We start from the raw sequence: 14,395 nt of genomic DNA, 5'->3' as shown, positions 1-14,395 counted from the left end.
CCCATCAATCGATCCTTCACTACTGTGCGGTAGTGAGGCACTTTTACTATGGCTCATGGATGACATCAGTTACAGGCTCTGTAGGTTGTACAGTTGAGCCACACACTTGGGTACATTTGCGAAGCCATCAGGGGCGCACTTAACCACAAGCTCTAGTCCATTGTTCTGATTTCCTTTAATGTTAATGCATTTTGTTCTACAAATGTATTCACATAGGCCATTTGCAAGAAGGTGTCAATCCCTCTAATTGAAGCGTGGGGAAATAAAAGATTTCCTTAATGCAAAAGCAAAAGACTGCAGATGCTGGAAATCTGAAATAAAAACTGAAGGTGCCGGAACTACTCAGCAGGGCTGGCAGCATCTGTGGAGCGAGAAACCGAGTTAACGCTTCAGGCCTGTGACCTTACGTCAAAACTCTTACTGAGGAATGTTCACAGGTCTGAAACGTTAGCTCTTGTTTTTCTCTCCGCAGACGCTGCCAGTCCTGCTGAGCATTCCCAGCATTTTCTGTTCTTATTATAAAAAGATTTCCTTGTTTTCCAACATCTGTACCTCTTCTCTAAAAATAAGCCTTGAGAGCTGCAATAGTCCAGAACCTTTCAAAGATGAGTAATGGTGTTTCAAAGCTAAGCGAGCGAGGCAGAATTGAAATTGGCCTGCAGAAAAGTTTCCTGATTAAATCGCGAAAGTTGAGAAGTATTTGCCTGGAAGGCTGGATAAATGAATTTGGTATCAGATAAGGCGGATTGGTAAACTAAGGAGCTGTAATTCCCTGTGAACTTGGAACAGTTCTGTTCCTTATATAGCAGGTAGGATTTACTATTGTTAGATCCTAAATGTTGTGATAATAGCTAAATTGGATCGTTAACATTTTAATAGAAGTGGAAGTTTTTATGCTACATCGACTGGGAAAACTGCACCATTTCACGTCCACTTGTGGGTGCTTTTTCCAGTTAACTTTCAGCATTCCCTTAGCTGCTATATGAGTTGTACAGTGTGAAAGCAATCTTTAATAAACTTGCGTTGTTATTTTAAAAGAAATCTTTGTTTGCTAAAATGCATGGCCTCTTGTCGTGCCGTATCTTAGTGCTCCTCTTTGAGTGCTCTTATACTACACCAGTAACAACAGCTTAAATTTACCAAGCACCTTTTAAAGTAATTAAACATCCTCTGGAGCTTCACAGAAACATTATAAAACAAAGTATGACACCCAGCCACATAAGGAGATATTAAGTCAGATAACCTAAAGCTTGGTCAGAGAGGTGGGTTTTGAGGAGTGTCTTAAAGGAGGAAAGTGAGATAGAGAGCTGGAGGGAGGGTTTTCCAGAGCTCAGGGTCTAGAGAACTGAAGTCACGGCTGCTAATGGTGGAGCGATTAAAATCAGGGATGCTCAGAAGGTAAGAATTGGAGGGGGTGCAGATGTCTCCCAGAGTTTTGGGCCGTTAGGAGATGTCAACCTTTGACCAGGACCCATAGAGAGAAATGTGAGGCTGATGGACCCACTGACTGCACTTTGCTGTGTGCTCTGCTACGCTGGGCTTTGATGCTTCCTGTTAGGAGTACCTGTCTTTCCCAACATCAAAAAGGTTTAAGGTTGAATTTCAAAGTTCTTGGGATGGCTCAGTGGCCTGGGTGCTTCTAAAGTGCCTTGAGTTGGAGTTACATCATACCTGGTACGATGGCTGCCCACAAGAGAGATGATATGCCCCACAATTTCAGTGTCATCTGGAGGCAAATTCTCCACGGCATTACTGATGTTGCCTAATGCACATTCGAACTCTCTTCGCATTGGCACGAAAGCAATTGTATAACATCACATCTACATCAAAGCTCCTTTCGAAGCACTGCACTTAGTTAAACATATGTTGTTATTTTATAAGAGTTTGACTTTGCAGGAATGTTTTTTTTATTGCAGTGGACCCTGCCTATTAACCTAACTGGTGTGTGAAATCATATTTTCTCATTGCTATGTTAACATTAATTAACAGAAAGGCATTCTCTCTCTGGGGCAGGGTTTCCTTTTGAGAGGAGCATCAATTGTCTTGAGCATTTGCAGAACTTTTCATTTTGTTGACTGGTCAATATGATTAATGCCTTGAATCGTTCCAAGCCTGTTTTTGGGATCAAATTATTGGAAGTCATTGCCAGACTTTGATACTAATCAGAAATTGGAAAGGGCCTTCTAACTTCTGAGCGTGACAATCTGGTACCTTAAGGAAACAATGGGATAATTACTCCTGTTTGTGAACTTAACTGTTATAGGATACAGTGAAATCTGATCACGTCTACATAAGTGGGGCACAGTACCATCCTCCAATATCCTTCATGTGCAAAACTATTTAGTAGAAATTTAAATAGTAAAGATTCTAAATCTTTCATGTTTTTTGTGTTGCACTGTACTGTCCAAAGTAAAACATGTTATTGTCTTGAGTAATAAGTTCTTCAATTTTTTTGTTGACTTTTCTAGTTAAGATCCTCCTCCTCCTATCCTGCCCTAAGAGGGCATTGGCGACCATGGACTTCCGTTGGATTGGTCCATGATTATGCTTGGCAAAGTACTGCAGTGGTTTGCTGTTGCCTTCTGCAGTATGGCTGACCAGGAAACTCTCCCATTCTTACCACCTGCCATCAGCTTTTTAAGTATTTACAGGCTGATAATCAACCTGTTTGGCCACATTATGAACACACCTTCCTTGGCCCCCAAGTCCTGAAGTGGGACTTAAACCTGAAGCTTATGGCCTAGAGGTAGGGACACCACAAGACCTCCCTAGTTATGGTAATGCATAATAACTTTGGATTATGGCCATATTTAATTTCCTGATCACTTTTTTTTGAAAAAATGAAGTTCCATTCCTGTCATGGTAACCGAGCCAGTTCACTGGGCTGATGATTTTATGGATGTACGTGTGTGTTGGCCATGTTTTATTGCTCTCTTTTGATAGTTTTTAATGTGCCCTATATTTTTCATTGGTCTCATTGACAATACCATTTTTATACTGTTAACTTGTTTAAAACAAGTGGGCGCTCTACCGGTCTATGCTGGTGAAGCAGGAGCTGAATTTTAGGACTAGGCTCTCGGTTTACGGGTCGATCTACGTCCCCATTCTCACCTATGGTCATGAACTGTGGGTAATGACCGAAAGGATAAGATTACGGGTACAAGCGGTGGAAATGAGGTTTCTCCGCAGGGTTGCTGGGTGTACTCTCCGGGACCGGGTGAAGAGTTCTGTAATCCGGGAGAGCCTCAGAGTAGAGTTGCTGCTCCTCCAGATTGAGAGGCGCCAGTTGAGGTGGTTCGGGCATCTGAGTAAGGATGCTTTCCGGTAGGCTCCTGCTGGAGCTGTACCGAGCACGGCCCACTGGGCGGAGACCTCGAGGCCGACCCAGGACACGCTGGAGGGATTAGATCTCTCGGCTGGCACCGGAACGCCTGGGAATCCCCCTGGGAGGTGCTGGAATCTATGGCTGAGGAAAGGGAAATCTGGTGGGCCCTGCCCAGCTTACTGCCACCGTGACCCTCACCAGGAGAAGCGGTGTGAAAATGGATGGATGGGTGTTTAAAGCAAACACCATTGGTCATCAGTGGTGGTGGGCTTTCAGCTTAATCTGCAATTGCGTTGTGTGCCTTGGAAGAATTAAAATCCTCAACTATAAGAGCTGGATTTCACTCAGTATGGATCATCACCAAAGTTTCGAATGCGGAAATCACTCCAGGCCTCGTGCGCCGGGCTCCTGGTGGGGACTACTAGTTCTCATCTCTGTTGTGCAATATAACTGTTTCTAAACGTTTTCCCTCAAGATTTTCAATAGATGAAAACATTGTGTTGAGTTTTAAAAAAAAAAAATAAACCCTTTCCTGTGTTTCCTGACAGACATTGTGGGTACAGCTCGTCCAGATGAGAAGGCAATCATGACTTATGTCTCTAGCTTCTACCATGCATTTTCAGGAGCCCAAAAGGTATCCCAGGAATCCATATTTCCTGCAGCAATAGCTTCTCTGGCTAACTATATTTTTTTCTGTTCTCCAGCTGGTATGTGTTTTTCCCCCATGCTGAACTTTCCACTCTTGATATGATCTCCTGTGTTGCATGATCAGAACAGTATGGTTCTTCGCTGATTGTACCTTGGCTCACCTTTTCCTTTCCTAATCTTTTCTTGTCTTCCTTGCACAGATCTTATAAGCACGCTTAGGCCGGATGAAAAGGCTGTAATGACCTATGTTTCATGTTACTACCATGCGTTCTCAGGTGCGCAAAAGGTGAGAAACCTACCTCACCCCTGTAGAATTCCCCTTTGATTTAGATTTTCTTACTCTTGTTTTCATAGATCCCATATCATCCTTCACTTTTTTTTTTGATCTGGCTTACAGTGGTCCAGCTAAAAAAAATAACATAAGAGGTGCTGGTTTAGAAGTTAAACACACTCGTTCATCCATTGCACCAACTCCCCCACAGTCACCCTAGTGTTAACGGTATGTTAACTATATTGTTAGGATATACAGGTGAAGGGCATTGTTTAATTAAATACTTTGAACACATTTAAATAGGGGACAGCTGAGGCACTGGGTTGAGTGGGAAGAGAGCTGTGAGATTGAACAAAGTAAAACAAACTCTCCCAACAAAGAAAAGCGCTGTGTGTTGGTTTCAATGGCTTGGATCCTATTTACACCTAGGACATGATTCCTTTTGGTATAAATCTGGTCGATTGGCTAGTCAAATTCTTCAAACTGCTTTCCTAGATTTTGAAATATGAAGAGCAGCAAAATATATCAAAGTTGCTTCCTGGCTGGAAACCTCACCATCCATCTTCCCTCAGTATCACTTTGTGATCGACTTGGTAGGAGTGATGTTGAGCGGATTAGCATTGTTGCCTCATCGCCAGTTTTGTACAGTGCCTGTAGCGACAATATTTGGCCCTACCTCTTTTTTTCAGTTTTTTTCTTCCAATTTTATCCCATATTGTACAGCTTTCTCTTCTAAGTTGCTGTCAGTTCTGTTCTTTAAGTGACTCTACGAGCCTCCATTAGGTAGCCAATCTATTTGACTGTCTACAGAAAAATATTCTGCTATCGGTTTGATTGTTGATTATAACCAGGCCCCTCCCACCCCCGCCCCACCACCATGCCTACCCCCAACCTAAATGATTTCATCCTGAGAGATAAAATCTTTCCTACCAGTTTCTCCTTTGGTATCTGCTCTTCTGCATTGGTGCACCTGAGGACTCGAACTTGTATCAAAGTTTGATTGCATCTAGCCTTGGATCTGGCACAGAATTGTTTAAGGCCCCTGCTTGTTTAAGGCCCCTGCTCTAAGTGGGAAAAATCAGGAGAAGTACAATTACTTATAAAGTGATGATGTTAATCAATGGACAGTTGTAAATTGTAGGCTCCAGGTTTACAGCTTTCTTTCTCCCCATTTCTCATTGTTCTGTTTGTGGCAGTCCTCTTTATCCCAGTTCTCTACAACATACCAACCCGGAGTTTAACATTAGTGGCTCCACAGTAAGCCAGCAGCAAATCAGTTTCCAACCATAGTAACTTCCTCATGTTGAAAGAGAAATTTCTTTTTACTATTTCTTGGCTTCGTTCTCAAGACTGGTGTCCTTATTCACCATTGACTAAATCTACTCCTCTTTGTTGTGTGAATATCTTTTGCTTCACTCTCTGGCTTGGCTGATCTCAATGTAATGCTCAGTTAATTGTTGTGTATACTTGATTCTTAACTGCATTAACTGAATATAAGTTTCTTTTTTTAAGTACTGCTGATTGTGATAAAATGTCTTATCCACATTGTGGCTTTTCCATATTTATTCCTTTCCCAAGGCAGAAGTATTTAATAAATTTAATGATGTAACTGGTTTCTGCTCTTAAAAAATACTATTCTAATGGGACCTGTAGAGCATCATAATTATGGTCAAAAATAGGAGACGTAACAGTGAATAAAAACCAATTCCAGTAAATGATGTCCAACTCCTGACCCCAGATGCCTACTTATTAAAACTGATGTATTGTTTCCAATTGTTTTTATCAAGTTCACTGTGGATTCTCTCTGCTAGAAAGAGGGTAAACAATGGAAAAATCATATTCAAAACCATTTGCGACGACTATAGTTTCATGAATACAGCTATACTTTTATAGATTTGTAATAAATCCCTCAGCGCCAAGTTGTTCTCATTTTTTTCCCCTCATAATTTAGTCCTTCTCTGTCCTGTTAAGTCATTCTGTTCTATTGTGCCACTTCCCTGGTGAGGAAGGTGGTCAGTTGACCTGGTTTATAACCAATCTAGCGAGAGACTGCAGCAAAGCAGACTCTGCCTTTTTTTTTATTTTTCTGTCACCTGGATGGGTGGAACAACCTAAATGTGTATGTTTGCTTTGCTGAGAGCTTGTTATTTGGGAAATAATTGGTAAGTAAGTGTCTCGTGTGTTTGCTTTTGATGGGGGTTGGTTTATTCTAGCCTGTAAACGTATGCCTGGACAGCATGTGTGGTCCAAGCACGAGGCCGTTTATGTAACATTATTCACCCTTGGGTTGCTTAGTGAACATGATGTTCCCAAGGTCAGTTGGTCAGCTCTTGTCCATAGATCTCCCTGTCTATACTGTATCGGCAAAACAGCGACCGTTGAGCTGGAAAGATTTCCTGTAGTTTTCTGAATTTGTGCAAATGTGAACATTTATTTTCTGCTCCGCTCTGAACCCTCTTCTCATTGCTCGTTTTCCACTTAGTGTTGCAAGCCTGAGGAAAAATGTCTCATGAGCAACCTCCTCCTTCTCTCGTTCTGTCCTTAATGTCGTGCAGGTACAGGCCCTAGTTTGGCTGGAGGTTTTTCTTTTGCACGTGTGTTTTCAAGTTGATGCTGGTTTGTGTGTAGTAACTCACCCTTTAGATATTGCATGAATCTTTCCACTGGTCCTGCATCTCTTCTACTTTTAAATACCCTATAGGTCTATCACTGTTTTTAAATCTATCTAAAGGAGCCCCTGCGTTGTAACTGGTCTGGCAGTCTGTGCAAAGTGAGACAGTGGTGAAAAGTTTCCCTTGAGTTTCAGACGAGTAATTTTATTTAAGCTGTTAATGGGCTTTCAATCAGACCCTCCCTCAGCCGAATCGGATTAACTGTTCATCTTCGTTGTTGTGCAATATGATTGTCACGTTTACTTACATAAATCCTTGCACTCCAAAGTATTTCTTTGTATGTGGTGGAGTTCGAGAGCTTTCCTTTTTTCCTAAGGGTGGGTGGGGGGTGCGGGGGTGGGTGAATTTCTCAATCCTACGTGGTATCATTTCCAGAATGTACAGGCACCCATTTCCATGCCTGACTGAGGATACTCTGGTGCTGTATAAATACTGAACGCTGCACACAATTTGAGAATGTTGCCACCCAGCGAAAATTGAAAACATTGAAGTGTCCGAACTTGGTTTGCCACCAAACACCCGTGGCAATCTAGTGTAGCTGCCCAACGTATTTGTTCAGCTCTGAGGAAATTTCTCAGTAAGCAAATATTGGATTTAAACGGCCACAAGCAAACAACAAACTGGCTTTTATCTGCCCCCATACTATAACTGGCCTCTAAACTGGAAATGTGTTTGCTGGGTGGCTTTCTGCACAAACACACGTCAGCAAGTTTTTGATGAAACCTTTAGTTTTCACTGACATGCCGTCATCTGAGATTTTCTCACCTGTTTGAAATGCAGTTGGTAAACACTCGGCAGGAACTGTCCATGCACTCGGTAAACAATGAGTCACTCCACACACGATTTTATTTTTGTTCTTTTGAGTTTGAAGTGGGGAATAGTTTATAATGTTTACGGAAGATGAATAAGTTGGCAGCTTAGCTTCTAATTCAAATCCGTTGGCCAGGAACATCTCTGTGCGCTGAGTGTTAGAAGCTGAGTGTTAAATGAAGATGAGACCGTAGAAACTAATGAGTTGTTAAGACCCATTTTCCTAATCATTGCCTATTTTTGTTTTAACTTTAAAGTCCCGGGTTCAAAAACCTGCTACTTGAACGTATTTTCGCGAACATGCGGTCCATATAGGGAATTATAGAGAACAACTCGTGTTATTTATAACCATGATTACTTGGGTTTGCTAGTGTGACTCTCAAGATGGGTCTGGCAATTTGGTATCACTTCACTTTCAAGAAAGCAATTTAGCACAACCTCCTCTTAAAGCCTTCAAATAAAAGCGTGTGGACTCATTGGGCTGGATTTTCACCCTCGAGTCAGGTCGTGGGAGTCGGGGAAATTCCCAGCTCGAGAGAGAGTACCTACAAGGATGGGGTTTACATTGTAGGGGTTGGCTGGGGTCTGCAGTCGGATAGCTGACTGAGTTGCCAGGTACGGAGGCGGACAGTTTAAAAGGTCCGCCTCGGTGCTGTGGGACTTCGTCCCCATTATAATAAAATGGAAAGGTCCTGCAGCCCTACCCTCTCACACCTCACACACTTCCTATGCCCCATCCATGTCACCTCAATCCAGTCCCATCCATGCCACTTGATCCAATTGACAGAAGAGATCAGAGAGCCAGAGCTGTCAATCAAGCAATTTTTTCCCTGAGGTTCAGGAGTTTCAATACTCTAATGGATGCCTGGGCTCTCAGCCAAGAATACATACTGAGACTTGGCTGAGAGCCCAGAAATCCAGAGCCTGTTGAAACCCCTGAGCTCCAGAGAAAACATTGCTTGATTGGCAGCTCTTGTTCTCTGATCTATGTTGTCAATTTCAAAATGTTGATTTACACAAGATGCAGAGGTTTCAAGTACTTGCAGTTTCTGCTATTAATACTTTAAAGGATCTGGATGATTGGCACTCTTATTGGTCTGTAGTTGGAAACAGTTTTTTTTTAAGAAAGTGGAAAGTTATCAATGAATGACTTTTTTTAAAAGCTTTTCTTTACACATCCTCCTGTCATTATAGGGCTTGTTGGTCCTTTACATTGTATAGTGGTTGAATGGGCATGGAAGTGCCATAGCTTGGCATGGGAGACCATAAGGGTTGTTTTGGGGGCATACCTTGGCATGAGGGACCATAGGAGAGCCATACCTTGGCATGGGGGGACATGAGGGAGCATAGAGGGTGGGTGGGGGGGCATCCCTTGGCATGGGGGCCTGAGGAGGACCTTTTGAACTTACCTTTCAAAAGGTTCCCTCATGCAGACTGTGACTTGCGATACCTCTGAGGTGGCTCTTTGAAAAGCTGGCCCGACTCCATGAAAATTACAGAGGGCTAAGACGTGCTTACCCCTGCCATGGAGCTGACCAAGCTGAGAGTGCAGGGTATGGGCTCGCAGCCTGGACCCTTAAAAGATACTCCTGAAAATCAGAATGGAGTTGGGAATCCCGGAATCTGAACCCGTGCACCATTTTTAAAGGGCTCCCAAGTCACCCTGACTGAGTGAAAATCCAGCCCACTGTCCTCGAGGCTGGGAGCAGCTTATCAGCTTGGTCTATTTAACGATGCCCACTTCCACCATTGTGTGCTGGTGCCCTCTAGTTGAACTTTGAAACAAGTACAGGAATTTCATTCAGTTGGTAATATCCTAATCAGTTTAAATTGAACGTGTTTAATCAGGGTAAATGTTTCTTTCTAGTCCGTCAGCCCTGTACTCTATACTTCTGTTCTTCCTGTATATCTCTTCCTTTTTTTATTGCTTGTTCATTTTCTCGCTTTTAACACGTTTGTGTTTTCTTTCTGCTTCTATAGAATTAGTGTTTCATTTCTAAAACGGCTTTTTTTCCCTTCTTGGAGTCTCTGTGCTACACACTGGCTCCAGATTTTGCCTTTGCTGAACTCACTCTTAAGGTTGCCAACTGTGATTAAATGTATTCCTGGAGGTTTCGTCACATGACTTTCCCCCACGCTCCAACCATTAGTCGACCAGCACGTCAATCCTCGTGACATACTGCCTTCCTAAGCCAATCAGAAAGTAAAAAGACTCATTACCCAATTGGATGATGGATGACTGACAGCCCAACTGTCTTGTTTTCCCCAATTTTCAATATTTTTATATCTGGTTAAAAAGTTCAAAGAAACTGACAAAAAGAAAACATTTTTTTTAAATATCCTGATGATTTTTCTCCAGGGTTTGCACACAGCAATGTCCTGGAGATTTGATCTTCAATTCCTGCAGACTCCAGGCCAAACCCGGAGCGTTGGCAACCCTAATCACTCTGTAAGTTGTTGGCAACCCTAATCACTGAGCACTGCGCCACCATCGCACAGCCAAAATTGGGAACCCCATTTGCAGGGGGCCCATGAGCGGGCAGTGCATTCTGAAACAATGTGGCACCACTTGCCGCTGCCTTCCAAATGCAGTACCTCTCCCGTTCCCTTCCCTGGGCCTTTTGCTGGTTTGCATTTGTTCCTATGTCTTTGTTTCAGCTGTCTACCTTTTTCCTTTCCCTGTTTCAGCAGAGACTACAATGGCAGTCTGAACTGTTGTCATGCTGTTGGAATTGAAGGGGCCATAGGGGGATGTTTTGCGGGGGTGGGGTGGGTGGGGGGAATACCTTGGCATGGGGGAGGAACCAAGAGGGAACGTAGGGGGTAGGTCGGAGGCATACCTTGGCATGGGAGGCATGAGGAGGACCTTTTTGAACTTACCTTTTGAAAGGTTCCCTCATCCTGACTGTCGTAGCAAATGTATGGACTTCAGTCCAGCTGTTGGATCCCGTAGGTTCCAGTCTCATTGTTATACTGTTTTACTCAGGCCTGCTAATCCAAACTGCTAAATTTGGCTGCAGTACAAGAGCTGAACCTGATCAGGCTCTGCAATTCAGATATCCTGTTTTTTATTTTCCACTTGGTTTGACCGCTTACTGATGACCTATTTAAAAAGCCAACAGGAGTTGAATTGATGAGGTGGGGTGGGAAGTACTGGATGATGCTAACCTTTTCCACTCATGAAGCAAACAAAATGATGTTGTTAAATACATCTCTTGCTGAGATTCGAAGAGGTGAGTGACGTTGACATCTCCTTTTGTTTTCCTCGTTTCCCCCTTTCCCATCCATTCCAAGTCAGTAGAAGAGAGCGCGACTTTGCAGGGCGCTTTCTGGCACAGTGGCCATTTCCCCGGGCCGAGAGCTGGGTGAAATTTCAGCCCTCGCTGACCAGAGGCGAGCCTCCCTTTTGCTGGCTGTGGAATGGTTTTGAACACAGGTAAACTCAGTTCCTCTGACGGTGGGCCGCGTAGTTCAGATGGAAATGGTGGTTGGCTTAGGGACGGTGATCGTACTCGGATGTCGCAGGATAACTGGTGTGGGAGTTGGAAACGTTGCACAGGAGGCGATCTCCTGAAGTTGGGGTGGGTTGGGTTTTAGGGAAGAGCAGGGCCAGGTTTGCTGTACACTTGGCTGACTTGTCCAAAACTGCCCACGGCTTGTTAATACACTATTGGAGGGCTGTAAGGATGTGGGGTATGGAAAGACTGCCATTCTGAGCTTGGTGGCTAAGGCATTTTATTTGGTCGACGTGGCAGGAGCATTTCTGTGGACCTGGCTGCCCTGGGTCTGTCTTGGCACCATGGTTAGAAATGGGAAAATGCCCCACTATCACCTTTGCTAACTTGGCACAGGCCAGAGCTGAGAAGCTGAGAAACCCAGTGAGGGTTGACTCCAGCACTGAGCTGTGTGTGGAGACTGAGCAATGAAGTGTTGCTGCCTCCGATCCCATTTCTACATTGGAGGTGGTGCTGTGCAGGGGCGGAATAGTGATTATGGCAGCCAGCTCGGTAGCAGACTAATGCAGCTGAAAACACTGTTACAAGTACATTCTGTGGCTAATATTAGCACCTTCCGGACTTCTGCTGCAGATTGCTGTTCGGTTGCCAAGCAACCAAATGGAAGGTGGAAAAGTTATTGCGTGACTGGAGGTTGAGGAAAGAAAATTGTTGTGTGGTGAGAGTCGAGAGGTTAAATCTTGTCACAAAATTGTGGCTTTGCAGCTTAGGCCAGTGCCAGAACGTAGAGAGGTTCTTAAATTGGTTCCAGGATCTGGTTATCACGAGGTATCTTGGCAAATTCTTGTTGCTGCAGATAAAATCAATATTTCTTCTTTTAGACTGACTGCTCTGAACGCTCGGCAATAAAACTGCTCAGTGACCATTTCGAATGAAGAGTCCGGCTATTCCACTGGCAGTTAGAGGTGTTGTGGAAAGGAGGGAACTTAAGTCTTCTATGATGGCCATGCAGGTCCTGCATTATTGGACAATTGAGCTGGATCTAATCGGGTGAAGCCTTCAAATGAGTGGCGGTCAGAGTAGACTCTCGATTTTATTTGCAGGATGTGATCGGAATATTATTTAAATGGAGAGAGAAAGCAGAATGCTGCAGTACAGAGGGATCTGGGTGTCCTTGTATATGAAGCACAAAAAGTTAGTACACGTTTATAGCAAGTAATTAGGAAGGTAAATGCAATGTTGACCTTTATTATAAGGGGGATGGAGTATGAAAATAGTACAACAGAACAGGACATTGATGAGACCACACCTAGGGTACAGTATGCAGTTTTGGCCTCCACATTCAAAGAGGGACATTGCATTGGAAGCAGTTCCAAGAAGGTACACTAGGCTGATACCTGGGAATAAGGGGTTGTCTTATGAGGGAAAGGTTGAGCAGGTTGGGCCTATACTCATTGGAGTTTAGAAGTGATCTGACTGAAACATGTAAGATTCTGAGAGGGCTTGACAGGATAGATACTGAGAAGATGTCTCCCCATGTGGGGGAATCTGGAACCAGGGGGCGCAGTTTCATAATTAGGGGCCTCTCCTGTTTAAGATTGAGATGAGGAGAAATTTCTTCTCTTGAGAGTTGTCAGTCTTTGGAATATTCCCTCCAGAGAGCAGTAGAAGCTGGGCCATTGAATATATTCAAGGGAGTCGAGGTTTATGGAGGGGCAAGCAGGAAAGTGGTGTAAAGGCCACAATTAGATCAGCCATGACCTTATTGAATTGGGGAGTCAGCTTGAGGGACTAAGTGGATTACTCCATATTTCTAATGATTTTATCTTGGATTTCTTATAAAGGCTAAAACTCTCTTTTTTTCAAAATGTCTAAATATGTGGAGAGATTTATAGTTGATGAGGAAAACTGACTTTTAAGGGTTTGTTTTAAATATTGTATGGAATATTTTTTTCAGGTAGAAGAATTAATTGGAGGCCAGTAAAGCCACTCTAGATGCGTCGCTGCAAGTCGAGTTCATGAAAAACTGATAACTAAAACATTGTTCACAGCTGGAGTTAGTTAGCTGTGCTCCCATAGCTGATTATAAGAAAACTCCCTAATGAAATGATTTATGTGAAAATTCTGGGAAGTTGTTGAAAGTGGCCAAAGGAAATATCCATCAAATAGCTTCTAAAATGGTAGCGCATATTTCGGAAAGTGAGAGCAGTAGCCATCTGTTTTGGAGCTCTATTCTCTCAGCTGTTGGATGTGCTGTTGGTTTTATCCAACTCTGTCACAGTGGGTGAAAGTCTTTGTGATCGCTTCTAGGTCAAATCAGTCCTGTTGCAAACTCGCGGCAAAATCTGCTTCCAGTTTGACACCAAATTCAGTCCTTTGCCGGACTGAGTCACTGTTCCTGATGAACTGCAATTGGCACAAATGTACGGAGTTGCAAGGTGTAGAACACCACTTGACTCCACTTTTAAGCACAATTGAGGGAGGTTTAACTGTTTGGGCCTGAGCACCTCCAGTTGTGAAGCCAAACCAGAAGACTGCAACCTGGGCCGGAATCTTCTGTTCTGGAGCCTAAGTTTGGTGGCAGGGGTAGAAGTGGGAGTGATTTTTGCTGGGGGTGGGACAGCTGGCCACACGCGATCTTGTGCTGTTCAGCTTATTAAATATGTATCTGTGAGGGACTTGCCGATTCTCATGGTGGGGCCAGCAGGAAGTCGTCATCTCCATGGTTACCTCATGGGGGTTGAAGGCCCTGGCGCCATATTGAAAAGGCACCCGGACAGCCTGCACTATCTCTTCCAGCTTTGCCCAGCCACTGCTCCACCCTTCTCCGCCAACCCTTCCTCGATCATCCTCCCATGCAACTGGCACTGCCCCCACCCGGTCTCGAGCATAGGCTGGCATTTACAGATGGCCGCCCCCCCCCCCAAAGAGCATAGTGCTGCGGCAACTCACCGTTAATCATGGAAGATGTCTCCCTCACCAGGTGCACGCCACTTATGTGCAGTCGTAAAAGTGAACATCCTAATCTCTGACTGGCAGGGAACTTAATTTGGATGGTTGACTTAACTTAACTCTTGGCGAGCTGCCTTTTAATGAGAATGCATGAGGTGCTAACGCGTGCTAAAGGGCTTCCCGACATTGTTCGGGGGGAAGCTCGACCAACTTTAAAGTCCCGAAAACATCATTGCTACAGTTCACTCCGCCGTCGGGAAAC

The 14,395-nt window shown here is 43.9% G+C and overlaps 1 protein-coding gene across 7 annotated transcripts in view; it reads left to right on the top strand.

The window, feature by feature from the left end:
* actn1 (actinin, alpha 1) overlaps positions 1-14,395 on the top strand; it is a 211,321-nt gene that overhangs the window by 153,420 nt on the left and 43,506 nt on the right. For 4 of the 7 annotated variants that reach the window (XM_078563178.1, XM_078563176.1, XM_078563174.1 and 1 more), the window contains exon 8: positions 3,874-3,959. In XM_078563178.1, coding sequence (XP_078419304.1) covers positions 3,874-3,959 — 86 coding nt within the window. Of the gene's footprint in view, positions 1-3,873; positions 3,960-4,173; positions 4,260-14,395 lie in introns of all 7 variants that reach the window. The other 3 variants (XM_078563177.1, XM_078563175.1, XM_078563180.1) reach the window with 1 other exon arrangement.

Source organism: Cetorhinus maximus, chromosome 18, assembly GCF_964194155.1.
Source record: "Cetorhinus maximus chromosome 18, sCetMax3.hap1.1, whole genome shotgun sequence".
Classification (NCBI taxonomy): Eukaryota; Metazoa; Chordata; class Chondrichthyes; order Lamniformes; family Cetorhinidae; genus Cetorhinus; species Cetorhinus maximus.
The sequence above is the reverse complement of the archived record's forward strand: the minus strand, read 5'-3'. Positions and strand labels throughout refer to the sequence as shown.